Here is an 18,818-nt window from a genome sequence, read left to right on the forward strand (position 1 = left end):
ATTCCCACTTGGTCTGCTAGAAATTCTGTTGCTTTCAACATCAAACATGAAAATGGTGTTTGAAAGCCTCCTGTTCACATCCCTCAAACATCATGTCTTGTTTTTACTCAGTAGTAAGCTGGAAAAAAAAGACTGTGGCAGTGAGCTATGTTAAATGGAGTCACCTGACGTGGACAGCAGGTTGCTGCTTTCCTCTTGTGTGCTTGTGTCAGGGATGCGGCATGCAGATGTTCCTCCTGAAACATGGCTTACCCTTGAAGTCAGGCTGTGTTTCCTTAAAAATGGCTTTCCAGTGTCAGATATTGAAATAAGAAAAACCTGTTGATAAAAAATGAGGCTAAACATAATAACATGCAATTAAAAAAAAAAAAGTAAAATAAACATCTGTGTGGGTTTTACCTGCATGTCACATCCCCTCCTTGGTGGCCTAGGATATGAGGAAGGAATGTCACTGTAGCTTATGCAGCTGTTAAATGTGGCTGCTGGTCAGTGTAGTTGCTCTTTGATTTAGCTGTTTTCATAAAGCCATTTATCCTTCCCTTTCACCTTGGAGGAGAAAGGCTGACGGGCTCTTGGCGGTGTTCTGCAGCAAGCCCAGTGTTCAGCAGGGACTTTTGCATACTTACACAGCTTGCTGAAGAAAGCCTTTTTACCGGGTGCTGTAGCCCTGGGAGGAGGTGTGCCTGTCTTTGCTGCCCAGGGCCTCTGTCTGCCAGCAGGGAGGATGCTTGGGAGCATGGGCTGAGTGGGGGAGTAGAGGGGCAGGATGGGGATGGGGGTCAGAGGAAGGGATGGTATGGGGAGAAGGGTGTGGAGGTGGTGCACGTTCAGGCTGTCATCCAGCCCTCTTGTAGTTCCTTCCCATGCCACTGCCCTTTGACCATGTGGGGGGCTCTTTTGAGAGATTCCAGAGGCTATGATTATGTGAGGATCTGCGCTTCTCCTGGAAAAGGCTTTTAATCTCTGAGAAAGAAGTGAACTTTGAAGGCTTAAACCTTCAATGGCAACAGATGATACCACAATTCTTAATTTAAACCAAGATTTTCAATCTCCTTTCTAAATGTTGGCTTCTAGCAATCTTCTCAATACTATATTTTCTCCCATTTCTAAATACCATATTTTCATGCTTTAAAGTGTTGGAGCACAAGGCAACGCCACTTTTCCTTCTGGAAACCTGGAAGAGTTTCACAAAATCAGGGTGCACCCATAAATTCGTAACCACTTGGTCCTTACTCCCACACAAACAAGATGCTCTTGCAGCACGTCCACAGCACGTGCCAGCCTGCTACCTTTGGCCATGGCCACAGGACAGTGACATCTTCAGCAGAGCCAGCCCAGCTTTCGTACTGGGGAATGTCTGAGTGAAAGCCCCTGGTGGGACTGCAGTAGCTGTATGCATCAGGGTACAGAAAAGGATAATGTGATCCCTTCCAATACAGTGACTTGCTGACAGAGATTAAAAGCAAAATGCAACCAGGCAAGAAGTTCACATGCATGCTGAAGAATTACATCGTGGTGTTGCTAACGGTGCACGGGCTCCCACCAGGGCTTTGGGAACAGGTGCTGGAGTTGGATGTAGGGATTGCTGCTTTTCTCCTGGGCAGGGCGAGATGGGTGCTGCCCACAGGGAACAGATGGGGACACGGGCTAGAACATGCTGTATCAGAGCAGAGCTGTACTTCCTTTTTAGATGGACATCTTTCTAATTGTAGGGTAACTGCCAGCAGGATGGTAGAACTGAATCATGCTTGATCACCATGCAGTTTTTGTTCTGTGTGCCTGCCTATTAAAAGCCCATTGCAGATACTCTCATACATCTGTCCCTGAGCAACTGCTGAGGTACACATGTGTCCTTGGACCATTTTGAAGTGTCAGGGCAAGGTTCTACTCAAGGTCACATGCCCAGACTCTCAGCACCATCCTGCACTCCCAAGGCATGGGACTTGGACTGGTTTGCACCCTTTTGTCTGAAGCTGGAGCAGAGATGTGCCCCAAATCTGATTCGGCTCTGCTTGGGTGCACTCTTTGTATACCAGTCTAAAGCTGCTTAGGCCAGCACTGACTTCGGGCAATCCTGAGGTTTTGGTAGGGATGGAGTGACTGATGTTTGCTTCCAAACTAGGATAAGCACTGCAGTACCAAAAATATAGCTAGACAATCATCTGTGCTCACTGTTAAGTACCTGAGAGCACTTGAGAGATCTGGTTTTGGAGAGGCTCTTCTACAGCCTGCTGGACACTGCACTTTCTGGACTCTAAGGAATTAAGAGTCTAGGGAGCACAGAGAGCATATATTTAAAGAGAGCATGTACCTGCAGAAACAAAATCCACCAATAGTATGCTTCAGTGAGAAAATACTGTAAATATTAGATTTTAAAATGTATGTAATATTAATCAGAAATGCTTTTGCATCTAGTTCAGTAGACTATGTCGTTCACAGTAAGGTTACTGTGGCCTCTCTTCAGGGTGTATTTAAGGTTTGTCAGAAGCTGAAAGAAATGAAAGAAGGTGCAGAGCAGTTTGCTTTACTTTGGATTAGTCCCAGAAGCCACTGTACTGTTTGGTAGGACTAGCTTTACCCATTTTTTCATCTGCAGGTTTTGGGCAGCAGGTTAAGCTGAGCTTTGTCCTTCTAAAGGGGAGTTCCTGTGCTCTGCGTTCTGAAGCATGGAGATGCAAGATGAGAGTCAACAACCAGAAAAATATGTTTCTTCAGCATGTACAAAATATTGCTAGGTAAATCTTCAGTAGCTGTCAGGCTGATTGGCAGTCATCTCCTTTTGGCAGAAAATGGCAGTGCATCTTGCCCTTGATTTCTCACATGATTTTCCTTGGTTTATTACCGTTACAAAGCAGGGACAAGCACTTATCCCTGTTTTTCTTTTGGACTTATTTCCCATTTTTCACTCCACTGTTTCCATTATTCATTGTGTCTTGACACCTTTGTGAGCAGACTGGCTAGGCAGTGGGAGTTGAGTGTCAGCAGTGGGGAGAAAGAGCTGTGAGACCCAGTGAGGAGCCGCTGCACCCTGGGAGCCCTGGGTGGAGCAGAGTTTTCCTTAGGGCTGTTCATGTGGCTCAGTTGGTAGTTCCAGCTGATCTAGTATTGTGGCGTCACACGTGATTCAAAAGTGCTTCTAGGGCAGGTGCTGGGAAGGGTTTTAGGAGGGACTGTGGGGTTTGGTTTGGTGGTGTTTGCTTTAACATTAAAATGAGCGACCCAGACTTCCACTGAACAAGCTTGTACAAATAAAGGTCCTTTTCTCATAGGGCATGCATTGCACAGCATTTTATATAGGCCAGATATGCTAAGAAGGTTCATAAATAGATGTGCATTCATTTCCAAAGGTGATTAAAGTGTGTCCTTCCATTTGGAAAATCCTTGAACTCCTGATGGACAGCAGCAGGAAGGCCGTACAGAGGATCTGTGTCTGTATGTGTGCTAGGGCTTTGGGCTGGGTGGATCTGATGTTTTTCTAAAATAAACTTCCCTACCCCAAAAAAGTAACAAGAAAAACTGAAAAGCTTTTCAAATAAACCCACACACACCTAGAGTTAAAAAAATCGCAAATGAGGAATTTAATTTTTAATATAGTGAAAAATAAAAATAAGCAGATGAGGGTTGCAGAGGCTCCTGAGCTGCATGAGACTGCCTGGTCCTCTCCAGTCCTCCTGAAATTCTTCCTGTCACCCTTGGCGCCTGGCTGGATGCTCCCTGCAGGGAGTGCACATCTCAGTTCCTTCTCAGCTTCCTCTCCAACATTTGTCCCATGGCCCATTGAGCTGAGCTTCTCCTAGAGAGGTGTGACTAACACCACCAGACATTTAAGGGAATGTAATAGTGAATGCACAAATAAGATAGACAATACATCACGTCTTTCCCTGTTCTTGTCCTCGGGGCAGTTGTGATAGAGCCAAACAAGGCTCTCGGTATGGTCAAATTATTGAGTGGGGCCGTAACTCAAGGTAGCCTTGAGCACAGATGCTGCAGCAAATGTGCTCAGACACGAGGATGATGGGATCAGCTGATGAGCAAAATCAAGGTGTGTTGTAGTTTAAGGCAGCAAAAAAGCATGAAGAAGCAATAGGAAAAGGTAAATCGCTAAAAAGGGCATAGAATCCCTTATTGCACTAAAAGCAGTCTAGTAATAGGCTGTTGTGTCCATCTGTGCTGAGTAAAGTCCTGTCAATTCACTGGATATCGAGGAAGTAAACAGCTATTTAGCAGTATGTGCTGAAGTGTTACAGAAGTTCTGCTGAGTCAGCAGAGGCCAGTCAAAAGCAACCACCACATACAACCTGCTTTGCTTAATGTCTGCACGGAAGGTCCTGCAGCCCTGTGGTGTTGCACTTGTTGCTTCTGCTGTCCACCTCCCTGTCCGTCTCTGGAACCGGTTCATGCCGTGTTTGCAGGTCTGTCCCTCAATAACATGTGCAGTCCCCAGGTGCAGAAGGCGAAGTGGGACTTCAGGCACCATATCCTTGAAATGCCAGCCCCGTCTGCTGGGAACCCCAGGTATGCAAGGTATCTGTGGGCATCCCCTGCCACCTCTTGCTTCCCTGTGGTCATAGTGTGATAGTCTATTTCCTGTCAGCATCCCAAAGCACACTGGAAGATGGAAGCTCTGCATCTTGTATCTTGGTTTGTGCTGCCCTTTATTTGTACTGCCAGTTTTCAATCCCACAGATAATTAGGAGAAAATAACCCATAAAGCAAATTTTTCACAAATAAAAAGAATAACAAACACCCTTTGACATTAAAAAAAGAAAGTTACAGCATTTACAGAGAACAACAACTTAATGATGTGGGGAAAAAACCCCACTGGGTACAGAATTAGAAGGATGCACGTGCATATTTATGTTTAAAATTTAAAGAAGTGTGCTTTGTGCTTTTTATATTCAGTAGTCTAATATGAGTTTGGGTGAGCCGTTATCTTTTTTCTCAGATCAAGAAATGAGAATGGAGACTGAATTCTCAGTTCAGCAAATGTTTATCTCTGTCCTTAACCCGTGTGGTTGCATAATGATTTTTGTGATGCTCTGAGAGATCATATAAGATGAGAACTGTTAAGAGCAAATGCTCGGCTCTTCTATTTGCAGAGATAAGGGTGAAGAGAGGACTCCAACAGTGGGGGGCTCAAAAAATAGAAACCTAATGAGAATAGAGTTGGGGAAGGAGTGCTTGATTAGTTTGGGAGCTTCTTTTTAATTGTTTTTATTTTTACAGTTGAGGGCAGGTGGAGGTGCTGGTAGTCTTATTTGTGCTTTTGCACATTTTCACATTTTTTTCAAGAGGGAATGGGAGGCAGAGTCTTATGTAGGAATTTCCTGCAAATTTATGGGTTTGTATTATGAAGCATGCAGACTTTCTCATAAGCAGCAAGAGGAAAAATTTTAGTGTTGTTTAATTGGGGGTTGGGTGTTACTGAAATAACTAGGAGTTTCTTTACATTGTCAGCATTGAGTTGCCTGGAAACTTCTTGGTTTGGGAGTTAGTGGTGTTTCTGCGGTTTTTTTACAGCACATAAAAAAGACCTACTCAGTCACAAGAGTCTGTGAAGGTCTGCTGGCCATGCAGGGACCCTCCCAGACCATATAAGCCAAACACAGACATTGTCAAAGGTGTAGAAACCTCTTGTTGCAAAAGGTACAGAATAATTCTTTGTTGAGATGAGAGTGACACACTCAGGCAGGCTAATTTGGCCTGCAAGAATAAGGGGAAGGAGAACTGTGTTGGTGAAGCAAATCTGTTCTTATTACTAAAAACTGATTTTGACCTTTGTGGAGATACTAATTTCACCTCCTAATAACAGAAAATTTTGGATGATTGCTTCAGGTCTGGTACAAGACTTGAAAAATTCATCAGCGATCTTGATTTGTTTTGACGTGTTTTTTGGCCTACTACTGAGTTTTGTATTTCTGTTTCTCCTAAGTATTTGCTTGCAGGCAGTGTTGCTTGTTTGTTTGAATCCTCACTGTCTTGGCAGTTGAACAGTGTTGCCCAAAGGTCCCAGCATTGTTCTTCATTCCTATATAACAGGACTCAAATAATAAAAATGAGACAATAATCATAAATGAGATCTCAATAACAGAAATACCTTTCCAATTCTGTAATCTGTTGGGTTTGCTTGTTGTTCTCTTTCTTAAAACTTACCTTTCTTTCTGATTTTTATTTATTCTTCAGTAAGAACATTATCAAAAATTACTGTGTTTATTTAGACTACTACCAGTGCCTTTGGCTCCTGTCATTAGGATGGCTTAGTGAGGAGTCTAGGAAATAGCTCCCATGACTTTGACAACAGTCTTTATAAAAACCTTATTCTCATAAACTAACTCATTTTCAGAGTCATTCCAGGCAGAATCACCCATGTCCCCAACCTGTGTTCAAGGGTCAAGCAAAATGTCTGGTCTATGCTCTGTTGTCCCACATCCGAGAATAGGTCCAGGTGGATTTTCTGGGGCAGAATTTTCTCTGTTGACGTCATATGTCGAGGGCTCTGTAGCAGAATCTCTTTTAACTAGCACATGAAGCACATGTTTAAATGTGTGTTTCAGGTGATAATGAGGAAGAGCCACTAAACAGACGGGGAGAATTCATGCAGGGGTTCAGAGTAGAACTAGTTAATTTAATTGACAAACTAGGAATCATTCCCCTGTTGAGAGGGTATGAGTTAAAGGATGGTGCTCCAGGTTCTGTATAGTGAAGAACTGAACAGATTTTCTCTGAAATCTTTATTTCTTCTGAAACTGCTAAGTACATCTCATCCTAAAAATATGGATTGGTTTTGTTCCATTATTTGTTTAATTGTTCTTAAATAAACTCTGGATCTAAAAAATAGAAAAGATATGTGACCTGCCTAGTGGTATGTACTGATTTGGTTTGCATCAATATTTGGAAAAGGAGAGAAGACAGTAACAGAATTAGACAAAAAGATTCCCGAAGCCATCTGCTCCTCTCCTTGCAGACATTAGATGTTTATAGTACAACAGTAGAACATGGAATGGCTCTCCTTTCCTTCAGGACTACGTTGGCTGTCTGTAAAGTGAGCACATAATAGAGTGAAGATGTCTTGTAGGCAGCCACAAACTCCCACTGATTTCCAGTCTGGTTTACATGCTTCTCAAAAATCTTAGCAATCCTTAGCCTTCCTGGAAAGCCACTGTGGGATGATGCCGAGCTGCTGTCACAGATTATAGCTAAGGAACTCAGGATCCTTCAGGGGCAGGATCACAGTTTCTCGGGACTGGCTTAACCCAGCAGACTGTATATCTGTGGTTGGACAGAGCCCAAAGAGACAGCATAAAATAATAAATTATTAATATCTGGAAGATGTAAAGCTTAATGAATAAGTAATAAGTTGCAGCACTTTTCTTTTCTTAGAAAAATAGACTGGCTGTATTTTTTAAATTTTCCTCTCATTGAACATGTTTCTTCTGTTGCTCTTTCTAAGTATCCTAAGGTGCTGAAACTTAGGATTAATTTTACAAAAACTAAGAAAGTTACACTGCTGCCATTCAGGCTGAGAAAGAGAAGGAGAGATGTTTTCTGAAAAGAGCTTTTGTTGATTTTGCTAGTAGGGAGGGAGGGTCTGGAAGAGCTGAGTGATTGCACAGCTGCTTCCAGCAGCATCTCCCTAGGAATGTAGCAAAGGAGATCCTACAGTGTGCCTGCAGAGATGGAGGCACACAAAAAGGTAACGGTAATTTTCCTGGTGTCATCCCTCTGGTTAACAAAACTAAGTGTTCAGGGTGTCTCCCAAGTCTCATACTTGTGTTTTCCTGGCAGCATAAGACAGGGAAAACTTTTTAGACAAGCACATGTAGCCTGCAGTTTAAAAGAAGAGTGGGTTGGGATTTTATCACTGGCCACCACCACTCTGCTGACACTGACAGGGATCCAGTCCTTGACCTCTAACAGAATCCAAGTTGGGCTAAGCCCCTTTGGAATGCCCAGCCAACAGGCACATTTGGAGATCGCCTCTTGTTTGAAGCGATGGTTTCTCTGCAGTCCTGGCAGGATTTCAACCTCGATAACTCTGCTGCACCTGCTTAAAATCCCTCCCTCATGTTTCCCTCATGGTATGGCATGGGCCCCTCCTGTTCTGCAGTGCTTCAGTGTTCCCCTTCCAATTTCATACCACCTGCTCCTAAATTGATTTCTAGATCACTTGTACCTCCATTTATTAATCGAGCTGGCTTCCTTGTAATTATTTCAAAGGATCTAAGCGTGAAAGCAGTAAGTGCGTGCACAACCCTTGTGCTGTTCTGTGCAGTAGCTTCTCTTGTTGTTTGTCTGCATCACCCAGCAGGTTGTGATCCTTGCATATTCCTTTTACCAGTGAGGCTTGGGTTCATCCACGTTAGTCTCAATTGACCTGTTGCCCCCTGTGACCACGTCCTTGTTGGTAATGGAGCTAGAAGGGCTATTCTTGAGAAGAAGGGGGAACTGGTGCTTATTGCAGGTGTGGGATCCACTCAGGTCTAGGGGTGGAAATCAGGTCTGTTCTTCACATAGGTGCAACAGGCAAGGTAGGGCCTTTCCTTCCATGTGTGGCTTGTTAGAGAATGTTATCACAGTGAGTTTATTTTGTGACCTCAAACACCTCTACAAAGTCTGTACCTCTTCTTTAACTTCAAATTTCTTTTTTTTTTCCTCCCTCTTGGTATGTCATTGTTTTCAGTAATGTATTGACAGCAGAGCAGCTGTTTTTGCTTTGTCTCTAATATCGGTTTCTCCATCCAGACTTCAGAACTGGGAGATCATTAAAATCTGTCTTTTCCATGACTTTTAGGCAGTCGGGTGCTTTACTTTCCCCTTTGCCTGCAAGTATTTCTTTTCGTGCTGTAAAATCAATTTGTTCTGTGTGCTTTTACTTAAATCTGACTGCTGCTAACACTGTGTTTGTTTCATTAACAGGTTAGCTTCACAGGAAACCCGTCACCAACAGCAAGAAAACTCCAAGGACAAGTTGAACGCAAACAACATCTCGGAGACAGTCCATGGGGACTGTACCAGATCCTCTGAGATCTGCCAAGCTTTCCGTGGTCTCAGCTTCTGCAGAGGAGGAGCACCTGGGAGACTTGCAGTCTGCTAAGCACCAGCCCCAACTACCCAGTGGCCAGAGGACCAGCAATGGCTTCCCTTGCACACCGTCCAGCTCAGCTGCAGTTTGCTTGTCTGACCTGAAATGCGCAGGTGCTGCCGGCACTCAGGGGTGTGAGCAGTGTCACAAGGACAATGAGAGCCGTCAGGAAGCCTTTCCTCCTGGGCTCGCCAGCACAGCTGCAGAGGGGCATCCTGCAGCTGTAAATCCTGCTGGTTGCTCCCAGCCAGTGGGCAGCAGAACACCAGCAGCACCAGCCCTTCCTGCAGCAGGAGCCCTCTTGGCGGGGCAAGGGCCAGAGATGATGCCAGCCCCCCAGAGCTCCCGGCAGTTCGTGCAAGGCAGCCAGGTGAAAACGAGCTCCCTGACGCAAATAGATGACTCTGCCTTGAAACCTCAGGGGACCAATGATCAGCCGGCACTTGAGGTGTTAAATTATTCTTCCCCAGGTGATCCTGTCAGGGGTGATGAATCCTGTCATACTTCTCAGGCAAACCTTCTGCAAAGAGGGGAAAAAGACAGGGGAGCAGAAAAAAATGGTTCCGCTGCATGTCAGTCAGCCTTGCCAGCAAGGCAAACCGAAGCTGACCTGGGGAGAGACACACAGACCAGTTTGGAGGCGACGAGCGGGCCTGCAGACATGGCGCAGTTGCAGCCCACAGCTAAAGCTGAAGCGGCACAGAGCAACGAGGCACCAGCCCAGTTTAGCCACAGGAGTCCACATCTTGTACACAACACAGACCCCAGGCCAGGAAGTCCAGGTCCCACCCAGCTCTCCAAATTCAGAGAAACAGGTACAATGACGGTTCAGTCAGAGAGCAGCTCTTTGACTCAGGAAGCTGTAAGTAGGACATGGCGAGATGCTGAGGTTCAGGCTGTGGCTACCGTGGAGAGCAAATCCGCTTCCACCAGTCCCAGCATCCTTGTTGCCTTCTTGAAAGGAAATCCTCCTCCAGAGGAGAAGGAAGAACTGCACATAATTTACCAAGGAGGTATGGGGCTGAGCCAGGCTGAACGTACTGACAGTTTATCCCCACCACAAAAGTCCCCGTGTTCTCCTGGTGTCACATCAAAATCGACTGTTATGGCTGTGACTGCTTCAGCCCAAACCCAGCCTGTCAAACTGCCTGGGGTGCCGTCTGACATGGTGTCTCCAGTGTCAGCAGATAATGCAAAACCTGTTGTCCCCTTCTCCCCTGCAGCCGTTACCTCCCAAGGGACACCTGTGGGTAATGCTGGAATGACCGGTGAAGCCCATGGTGGCAAGGATGCTGCTCAGCTACCAGTGGATGCTCCAGTCCCACCAAAGCCTGTCCCAGTTGAGCAGCTTGCTCTTGACTCCAGTAATCAAACTCCATCACAGTCTGGGACTGGCACTGATGAACCAAGCAACACTTCCCCTGATGCTGTCCCAGGAACCGATAACAACGGGCGAGATCTTGTCCGTGTTGCAGGAAGCAGCCCGTTAGCTTTACTCTGTAGCACAGACGGTGAAGTCAAGCAGAAGGAGGTCCCAGCTAGCTCTGAGCAAAAGCCTGTGCAAAGTAAGGGTGCAGGTCAAGGGGAGGCCATTCCTTATCAATCTGTGGTAAAACCAAAGGAAGAAAACTCAATGGTGCTTGATCCTAAAGGAGGGATGAATGTTAGCAGCCAGCCTGCCACTGTCCATGTAAAGGCGTGCTTGGAGGATGTAGGTGAGAAGGAGAGCAGAGGCCAGGGAGACACTGGCCAGTCTCAGACAGCCAGCAGCCAGAACCTGCAGGCAGGACTGACACCTAAGTTGAGTGGAAGTTCTCCAGGTCTTGCCCATCCTGTGGCGGCATCTGCAGCTCTCCAGCAGCAAGGCTTCCAGGCCAGGGAGTCCAGACACGAGCTTCACACAGCAGCAATTCCTGCTTCAGCTCAGGCCTTGCCAAACCTGGGGGAAAACAAAAAGCAGCACACCCCAGCCATGGAGGCAAAAGTGCAAGTGAAGCAGTCCAAACACGTCAGGGATGTTGTTTGGGACGAGCAGGGAATGACATGGGAAGTTTACGGTGCTTCCCTTGATCCAGAATCCCTGGGAATTGCCATCCAGAACCACTTACAGAGACAAATACGGGAACATGAGAAACTGATCCGGGCCCAGAACAGTCAGACACGGAAATCCATTTCCTCGGATACATCCTCAAATAAAAAACTGAAAGGGAGGCAGCACAACATGTTCCAGTCCATGCTGCAGAATTTTAGGCGTCCTAACTGCTGTGTCCGACCTGCTCCCTCTTCTGTGTTAGACTGACATGGTTTGCAGAGGTGCCTGGATCTCTGCAGTGGTAGAGAGAATCCCTCTCCTCAAGTCTCAAGTCCTGCTGTTCAGTTGTGTTACTGAGGTTGTGATGCAGCAACAGTGGAAAATTATTCCCCTTTGTTTTCTGACTAGCCACATGCTCCATCATGCCATTATTATTGTCACAGCTGGTGTATTCCCACATTATGCCCCCATCCCGACTACTGTCAGATGAAAAGCTAGGCACTTAGCAAAAGCACAAATTTCAATTGCCACCTTGTTGCAGGGAGAGCAGCACATTCTGTTAAAGTAGGAAGCAGAGAGATTATCAGAATTATTATGGGAAATTATTTGTGTGCATCATGAGGTCTTATACAAAGGGGTGGACTGGGGGAAGCTGAGGGAGGTGGAACTAAGGTTTAACAGCTGTCAAGATCTAACACAAGACAACTTTCCTGGTGTGTAAGTTACCTACGCTGAGGCAAATCCATGAACAGGCTATGGACATTGATCACTGAGCAGTTTCACTTCTGCTGATACTGTGGGTCACTGTTTTCAGGTTAGCCCCAGGGAGCCAGGTCTTCCCTTCCTGTTGAAATGGAGAATGAGGAAAAGAGTGAGGACTGTCTCTTTGGGAGAAGCTAAATCAATGGGATTTTGATGGCCAGAAGAGGAGGTGAAAGAGGGGCTTTTTGTCCCCCGCATCAGCCATGCTTAAGGTATAAGCAGGTGAGGCACAGGAGAGCACATTGGTAAATGTACCTGCATCCAGTGGGATGGTGCCTGCTGGGGTGTTCATGCCAAGTCTTTCAAAAGCAGTGAGCCCATTCTGGCTCCTCAGCTGGGGTGGGCAGCCCCTGCTCCCCGCCTCCCACGGCACTGAGCACCTCTCCTCTAAATCACTCTTTAAAGTGATGTGGATCTTTCTTCTCTCTCCAGAGATGTTCTCCCATACGAGCAGGCTGTTCTGTCCATGAGCCTCCATGTCTAGTGTGGGTCTTTTTCCCTTTTAAGTCCTTAGCCAACTCCACTTTTTCAGTATTTTGGTGCTTTTCTTGCTGCCTTTCATAAAACCAATACCATTTATTTAACCTGTGTGTATTTTGTTTTACCTAACACTCTCTATGTTATAAACCATTATATTGTTAACTTGAAAAATTTACTTTATAGCAGTACTGAAATCTTGAGACAATCTTTGCTGTATTTCTGAAGTTAGAAAAGTTATAGAAACTGCTAATAAAAAGTAGCTTAGTGACTGTTTCTCCAGAATTGTGATATACAATAATGTCTCAAATGTATGTTGGTCACATTTCTCAACATAATATTTTTCAGCCTGGGAAATATGTTTCCCACTAGCTTTTTATTCTGTCCACTAGAGTTCTTAATGGGAGGCTGGGGAACTCCTGCAGTTTGTAGGAAATTTAGTTATCAATCCTGCAAAGCACTGAGGATTTGGATGCTGTAATCCTGCAGAGTACAAGAGTTAAATAGGAGTTACTTTTATTCCATTAAAGATTTTTCATGAATCATGATGATAATTTTTTTTTCCGTCTGTAGTACCACATACCTGACTTACTCTGTAGATCTTACAACTTACTCTAAATCTTACAGGTTTACACAGTGTAAATGAGTATTAATGTGGGGTTTTTTCGTTTTTTTCTGTGAAGTGAACCTGAGGTAGTCCCATTTTATTTAGGAGGCCAGATTTCTTGAGTATATCAACTGGCAACCCTTCATAGTAGCTGTTTTGGGGCAATTTTTCCCCAACAGAAGAGTAAAATACTGTAATATACAATATTTTAACTCAGTTCAATGAAAGGTGTTACCTCTAGGCATAGTACTGAATTGACTCCCAGTTTTCCTCTGGTGCATATCTGGGGGCTTTATGTCACGTCTTCGTTCAATTTCTGTACGTTATTTCAAGTCCTCTCCCACTTGTGATGCTGAATTGCTCATTCTGAAACACCACATTAGAGAGTGTCTTCCCACCTCTGCCTACCAGGAGGAAAGTCTCCAGCCTTTTTTCTGTTAGTACTGCTGTTTCCATCCCCTTCCTAGCAGTGTCTGAGATGTGAGTTTCATGTGAAATTTTGTGTGGCATTAATATTGGCAGTATCATTAGGTCAGGTTAGTTGACAAGTTCAGTGTCTCTTCCCACATTGTGTTCATGTCAGCCCTGACAAGGTTCCCTGAGCTGTCTGTGTTTTTTGCTGTCTCCTGTCCAGGTCCAAGGCTTTGTGCTGCTCCTTTTGCCTCCCTTCTGCCCCTTCCCTCACTAGCTGTTGCCCAGCCTGTCTTCTTGTGAAACCGTGTCCCTTGGCTCAGCTTGCGTCCCTCTCTCTGCTGTCCCCCTTCCCGTAGCGCTGTGAGCCAGCTTACTCTGAACTGTCCCTTTTTATCCTCAGTCTGAATATACAAATGGATTGTCATATTTTTTTCCAGAGGAGAATAAATGGCTATCGCGCATTCACCAATTTCTATGAACTTTATCCTTTAGCTTAAGCTTGGCAAAATATTTCCAGCATATGGGTGGCTTTATTGAGACCAAACTGGGCTTGGCAATGAATGACCAGGGTGCTGGGCCAGCACTGGAATTAATTCTTCTTTGTGAGGAAGAGGAGATCTCCCCTGGTTCCCTGCAGCTTCTTTCAGCTGCATTTTCACTAGCCAGTCCACCCACACCTCTCTTCCCCATGCCAAATGACCTTTCTTCTAGGAAAATTTCACCAATGCATACGTACTGCAAAGCGCTGATGGACAACTTACTAAGTGGATGCCTCTGAACAACTGCATGGGCATAACTGAAAAAAATGTAGTGTTCAGCACATATTCTGGGAAAATACCAGTGCAAAGATGCAAAGTGTCCGTGACACTGTCTGGTGAGGGCAGAAGTCCTGCAGATGTGTGTTTGAAGTCAAGCAATAAAGTGCCAAAAGCCAACACACAAAAATGAGTCGATAATCACCAGCACATCTCATGGAAAATATTTTAGGTTTTGACTCTGCCTTGCTAGGGCAGACTGTACGCAAGCTGCTAGTTTTAACACTGGTGATTTATGCTTACTCCTCCATACAGTGTCTAGATGAAAATATGAATCCTCATGTGGATGACACACGTTTCACCAGCAGCAAAACAGAACCATGTTTTGGGTAGCAATTAGCAAATATTATGTATGTGAGTGGGCTTGTAGCAGCCAAGAAAGACTGTTCTTGGTGTCTTCATTTGTCAAAAATGAAAGTGTGCCTGGAGTAGTGGTATGGCAGAGAGTAGGGGCAGATATCTGTGTGCCACCACCCCATTCCTTTTCTCTGCCCAGTGACTCAGAATCACATTGCTGATGGTTGGATGGTTAAAAACCAAGGAAATCCATTTGGGCTAATAAAAAGAGGGTTCAAAACAGAAAATACTTTGTCATTTCCAAGAGTAAATCTATATGGGAAAAAAAAGGAGAAAAATACCTGTGTCGCAGCTTAGCCAGCTGAAGTAACTTTTAAATTCATTTTTTTTGCAAGATGAGAAATTTTGGGAAACAAGCTTACTGTCAGGAAACTATTTCCTGTTGGTTGCATTTATAAAAGCAGTGAATGAGAACGGAATATTTACTTCTAGTTTCACTTCAGGAGCTTTCCACTAGGAAAAGATGAGAATTGGTAACATTTCAGTGTTACCAATACAAAATCTGAGTTAAAAGAGTATGTTGGTGCAGGCAATTTGCAGTATAGTCCTGGATTTCATGTGAGGCTGTGACATGTCTATGTGCACTTGGTTGGTATCAGCCAGCTTTGTGTTGCTTTGGGCACAAGTTCTGAAGTTCTTCCTCATTTCTACTGACTTGGTTTGGAGAAAAAAAGAGTGGGGAAATAGCTGAATAGACAAGAAGGGGAATATCTGTCTTCTTCGTTTCAGAGGAAAAAAACCTTCTTTTGAATATACAAGAAGGAATTGCTGAGAAACATGGGAAGGGCGACCAAAAGACATGTAAAATAAAGTTGATGTAGGTGCTTCACAAGGAATTCCCATTCCTGTGTGTGTGAAGCCAGTGTTTTGCTTAAGTTCTGCCCATTTCTTCATTCTGACCTCACACATTTTTCATATTGTTGGTGGTATCCCGTGGCTTTTAGGAAAATTAACATTTCCAAAGGCTGTATATTTTGCTAGTATTTATAGATATATCCAAATTTGATCAAATAAAATCTCTAGGCAAACAACCTCAGTTTATTACTGCTACCGCAATTGTAAAATGCACTGTTTGGAGAAGCATATTCAAGGGATTCAGAAAAGGTGAATGTATGCTCTAAAGATAACACTAGCTTTTCTCTTGAATTTCATTACTGTGTTGAAGTGTTAAAGGTAAAAGTGGAAATCCAAATGAAGATCAGTGTTGAAGGAAAATTCAAATTGGCTGCCGCTGGTTTTCAGTTTGGAAACTTGATGGAATATACCATTCCAGTGTTTCATTACTTAGCTCAGTGTATGCAAGGTTTGCGTGAAAGTACAAATTTTATTAGCTTGTTAGCTCCATTATCTTGTTCTGTGTCTATCCTTCTACACCTTTTAAAAATTAATGCAAAATGTTACCAAGACAGAGTAAGTCTTTCACAGACAGCTTATGGGAAAAGCTGCTCTGAAAGAGACAACTGATTGTCAGACTCCGTGGGCTTAAAAACTTACAGCTACAGTTTTAGCAACCAACCTCAGCTGTTTGGGTTTTTTTGGTGTCTCTGTAATGCCTCTATGAGTGATCAGTATTTTCAGTTGTCCGAAAGATGTGCACATAGATCCTTATCCAAATACTGCACACTACCAAGTATCTCTGGGATCACTGGCTGCTGCAGTGGTTCATGGACCTGAAGGTCAGGTCCTGTACCTTGAACTGGCTGCAGTGTTCTCTTAGGGGCCTAAATTATCCCACTTGAGTTAGTGTAGATGTTTAAAAGAATGAAGTATTACAGCTGAATTGAGCCAAACTGAAATTACTATCATCTGGGTTTTTTTTTTTTAAACTCTTGAGATTTACTGTTTTTTTCTGCTTTTTGATTTTCTGAGCAGCCCTTCCTTCCTAGAATTTATAATGTGGATTTTGCATCAAAACCTGGCAAAGAAGATCTTGCAAAGTGAAACATACCTTTCACCATTCAGGCTGCTTTAAAGAAAAAATAGTGTTACTACTGAGCCAAATCACACAGAGAGGAATTATTTTTTCCTCTAGGAGAATGTTTGCTGTAGGTAAGCTTTTGTGTACATGTGTCCCTATTTAAAAGGGGAGTACATGTGTGCAGGTCTCATGCATCACTCATGCTCTAATATGACTTTTTCTGTTTGCCCTTCTGATTGAATGCTGGAGGCTTAGCATTTTCTACAACCTTGAGGCAAGTTTAAATCACTCTGCAATACAGAAACAAGGATTTTCTCCTTATCTGGTCTCTAAAAAACAGACTATGGGTGACAGCAAGCATTGGAGTTCATTAGAAATAGAATCACATCAACTGAGCCCCATTTGAAATAATAGACCATGAGTTTTTGTTAGTTTTCTGCTTAGACTGACACTCTTTTGAGTAGAAATAAATGACATCTGCCAGCAAAGTTTCCAGAGGTTGTCTGCTGCAGAATATGAGTCTCTCAGATGCTTCTCAGCAGCTCTGCTACAACTGGTGACCCTTCTGCTGCAGTGTCCTCCTGACAGCACTTCCCTTAGCCCAGTTCACAATCAATAATTTCAAGTACATCAAAAGCAAGTTTAGACACTGCCCTGAGGAATTTCCATAAAATGGAAAAGAAAGATCCCTATGTTTGTGGCACATAAAATCACATCTGAGTTGTGAAATAAAGGTCTCAGTGGCACACTGAAAAATACTGGGAGTTTCTACACAGAGTTAAAGGGAGGGAGCATAGCTGGACTTTTAATTCCAAAAAACTATGGCCATGGATCAGTCAGCAGCAGAAGAAAACTAACTTTGGGGCTTCTAACAACAAATAGTATTATTGTGGCGTTATTCATTTTATAGTTACACTGATTGAACGTGATGTACTGTACAAAATAAAGCTAGTATTAGGCTTCCAGGTGTACCGTGGCATTCATTTGAGACATACCAACAGAAGTTTGCATGTGAAGAAGTCTTACAGTGATACTAAAGCTATGTTACCCACTTGATTGAGTCCCTTAGGAATTTAATGTTTTGCTGTTTTACATCTGGTTTCCATGCTGAGTACAATAAAATGAGCACTGTCTTAATTACTCTGGGTCTCTGTTTGTAGGCTGACATGGGAAAAGAAAGGACTTTTAAGGGTGGACCTTCTGGCTAAATCTGCGGATGTCTGTAAGTCAAAGCCACTATGAAAGGCTTTCTGAATTCAGGCCTGAGACCTGGCACCTTGCAAAGCTCAGCGTAGTGGAAGCTTCCACACACTGTCCCAGCTGAAGAAGAGACCTGTCTGCTTCCTTCTGTGTAAGTGCAGTTGCCTTTGCACAGCTGTCTATGAGCACAGGCTTTTCTGCATCAGCTGCTACTCTACCCTTCTGCATGAATTCGCTCAGCCTTTCAGCAGTCCATTGCCACACAACAACACATTAGTCATTCAGCTCAGCAACCCAGGAGCCGAGGTGGAAAAGGCAGTGTTTTAACCCTGCTGTGTCACTGCTGTAGCAAATTGTCACCACCATCCACCGGCACACAACACACATAAAGCTGAGAGCATCAGCATCACAGTAATCATTTTCCTCCCCTAAAAAAGAGAAAGTTTTACCTCAGAGTACAAAAGAGCATATGATAACTGTGGCAGTAATGTATTTTGATCCAGCAGTGTTACAGGTATGGTATTTCCATGTACCTGACCTTTACTAGAGGGCAGGAAGACCCCACCTCAGCACACACTTTCCTATGGTGAGGGGAGAGGAGCAGAACAGACAGATAATGTGGTTGCATGGTGCCTCTGCTATAAGTGAATTTCTGTCTGCTCACCCCGAGCTGGAGTCTCTGCCCCAAAAAGAGTTGTTTCCTTCACTGTGTTTCTGTATTTATGTCTTGGCTGCAAGGGCTCAGGGTGCTTCAACTAACTGCCCATTCCTTTGTGCAGTTGCAGAGGGTATTTTATTAATGAGCTTTGCTGGGTTCCTTCCTTGTCAGGTTCAGGTTCCTGCATGCTAGTGGCTGCCAAACATTAGTCCTGAACCCAAATTTCCAGGAGCAAGGTGCTTCCCTGCAGTACCTGGATTCATTCAGCTGTGTGCCACAATTGGCAAGGTCTCTGTGTAGGCCAGAAAGCTGAGGTCTCCCTTTTGTACTTCATCCCTGTAGTCTTGCTGCAGAAAGGAAAAAACCTAAAGATCCCTTCCCCCTAAGGGACTGATGGAGCAGAAAAAGGACCAGTGCAGAAGATAAGCTATCATTCTATCAAACCAATAATGACCAGTGCACATTTTCTATCTGATGCAGATTTTGTATCATATAA

General features: G+C 44.1%; 1 protein-coding gene across 2 annotated transcripts in view; it reads left to right on the forward strand.

Moving 5' to 3' along the window:
• Positions 1-17,604, forward strand: part of GPRIN3 (GPRIN family member 3) — a 35,840-nt gene extending 18,236 nt beyond the window's left edge. For both annotated transcript variants that reach the window (XM_027731751.2, XM_027731750.2), the window contains exon 2: positions 8,917-17,604. In XM_027731751.2, the coding sequence (XP_027587552.1) occupies positions 9,000-11,381 (2,382 nt within the window). In that variant the 5' untranslated portion in view covers positions 8,917-8,999 and the 3' untranslated portion in view covers positions 11,382-17,604. The remainder of the gene's footprint in view (positions 1-8,916) is intronic.
• The last annotated feature ends 1,214 nt before the right edge of the window (positions 17,605-18,818 follow it).

The sequence above is a fragment of the Pipra filicauda genome, unplaced genomic scaffold (assembly GCF_003945595.2).
Source record: "Pipra filicauda isolate LSUMZ 115617 unplaced genomic scaffold, ASM394559v2 scaffold252_size1811890_pilon, whole genome shotgun sequence".
In the NCBI taxonomy this organism is placed as follows: domain Eukaryota; kingdom Metazoa; phylum Chordata; class Aves; order Passeriformes; family Pipridae; genus Pipra; species Pipra filicauda.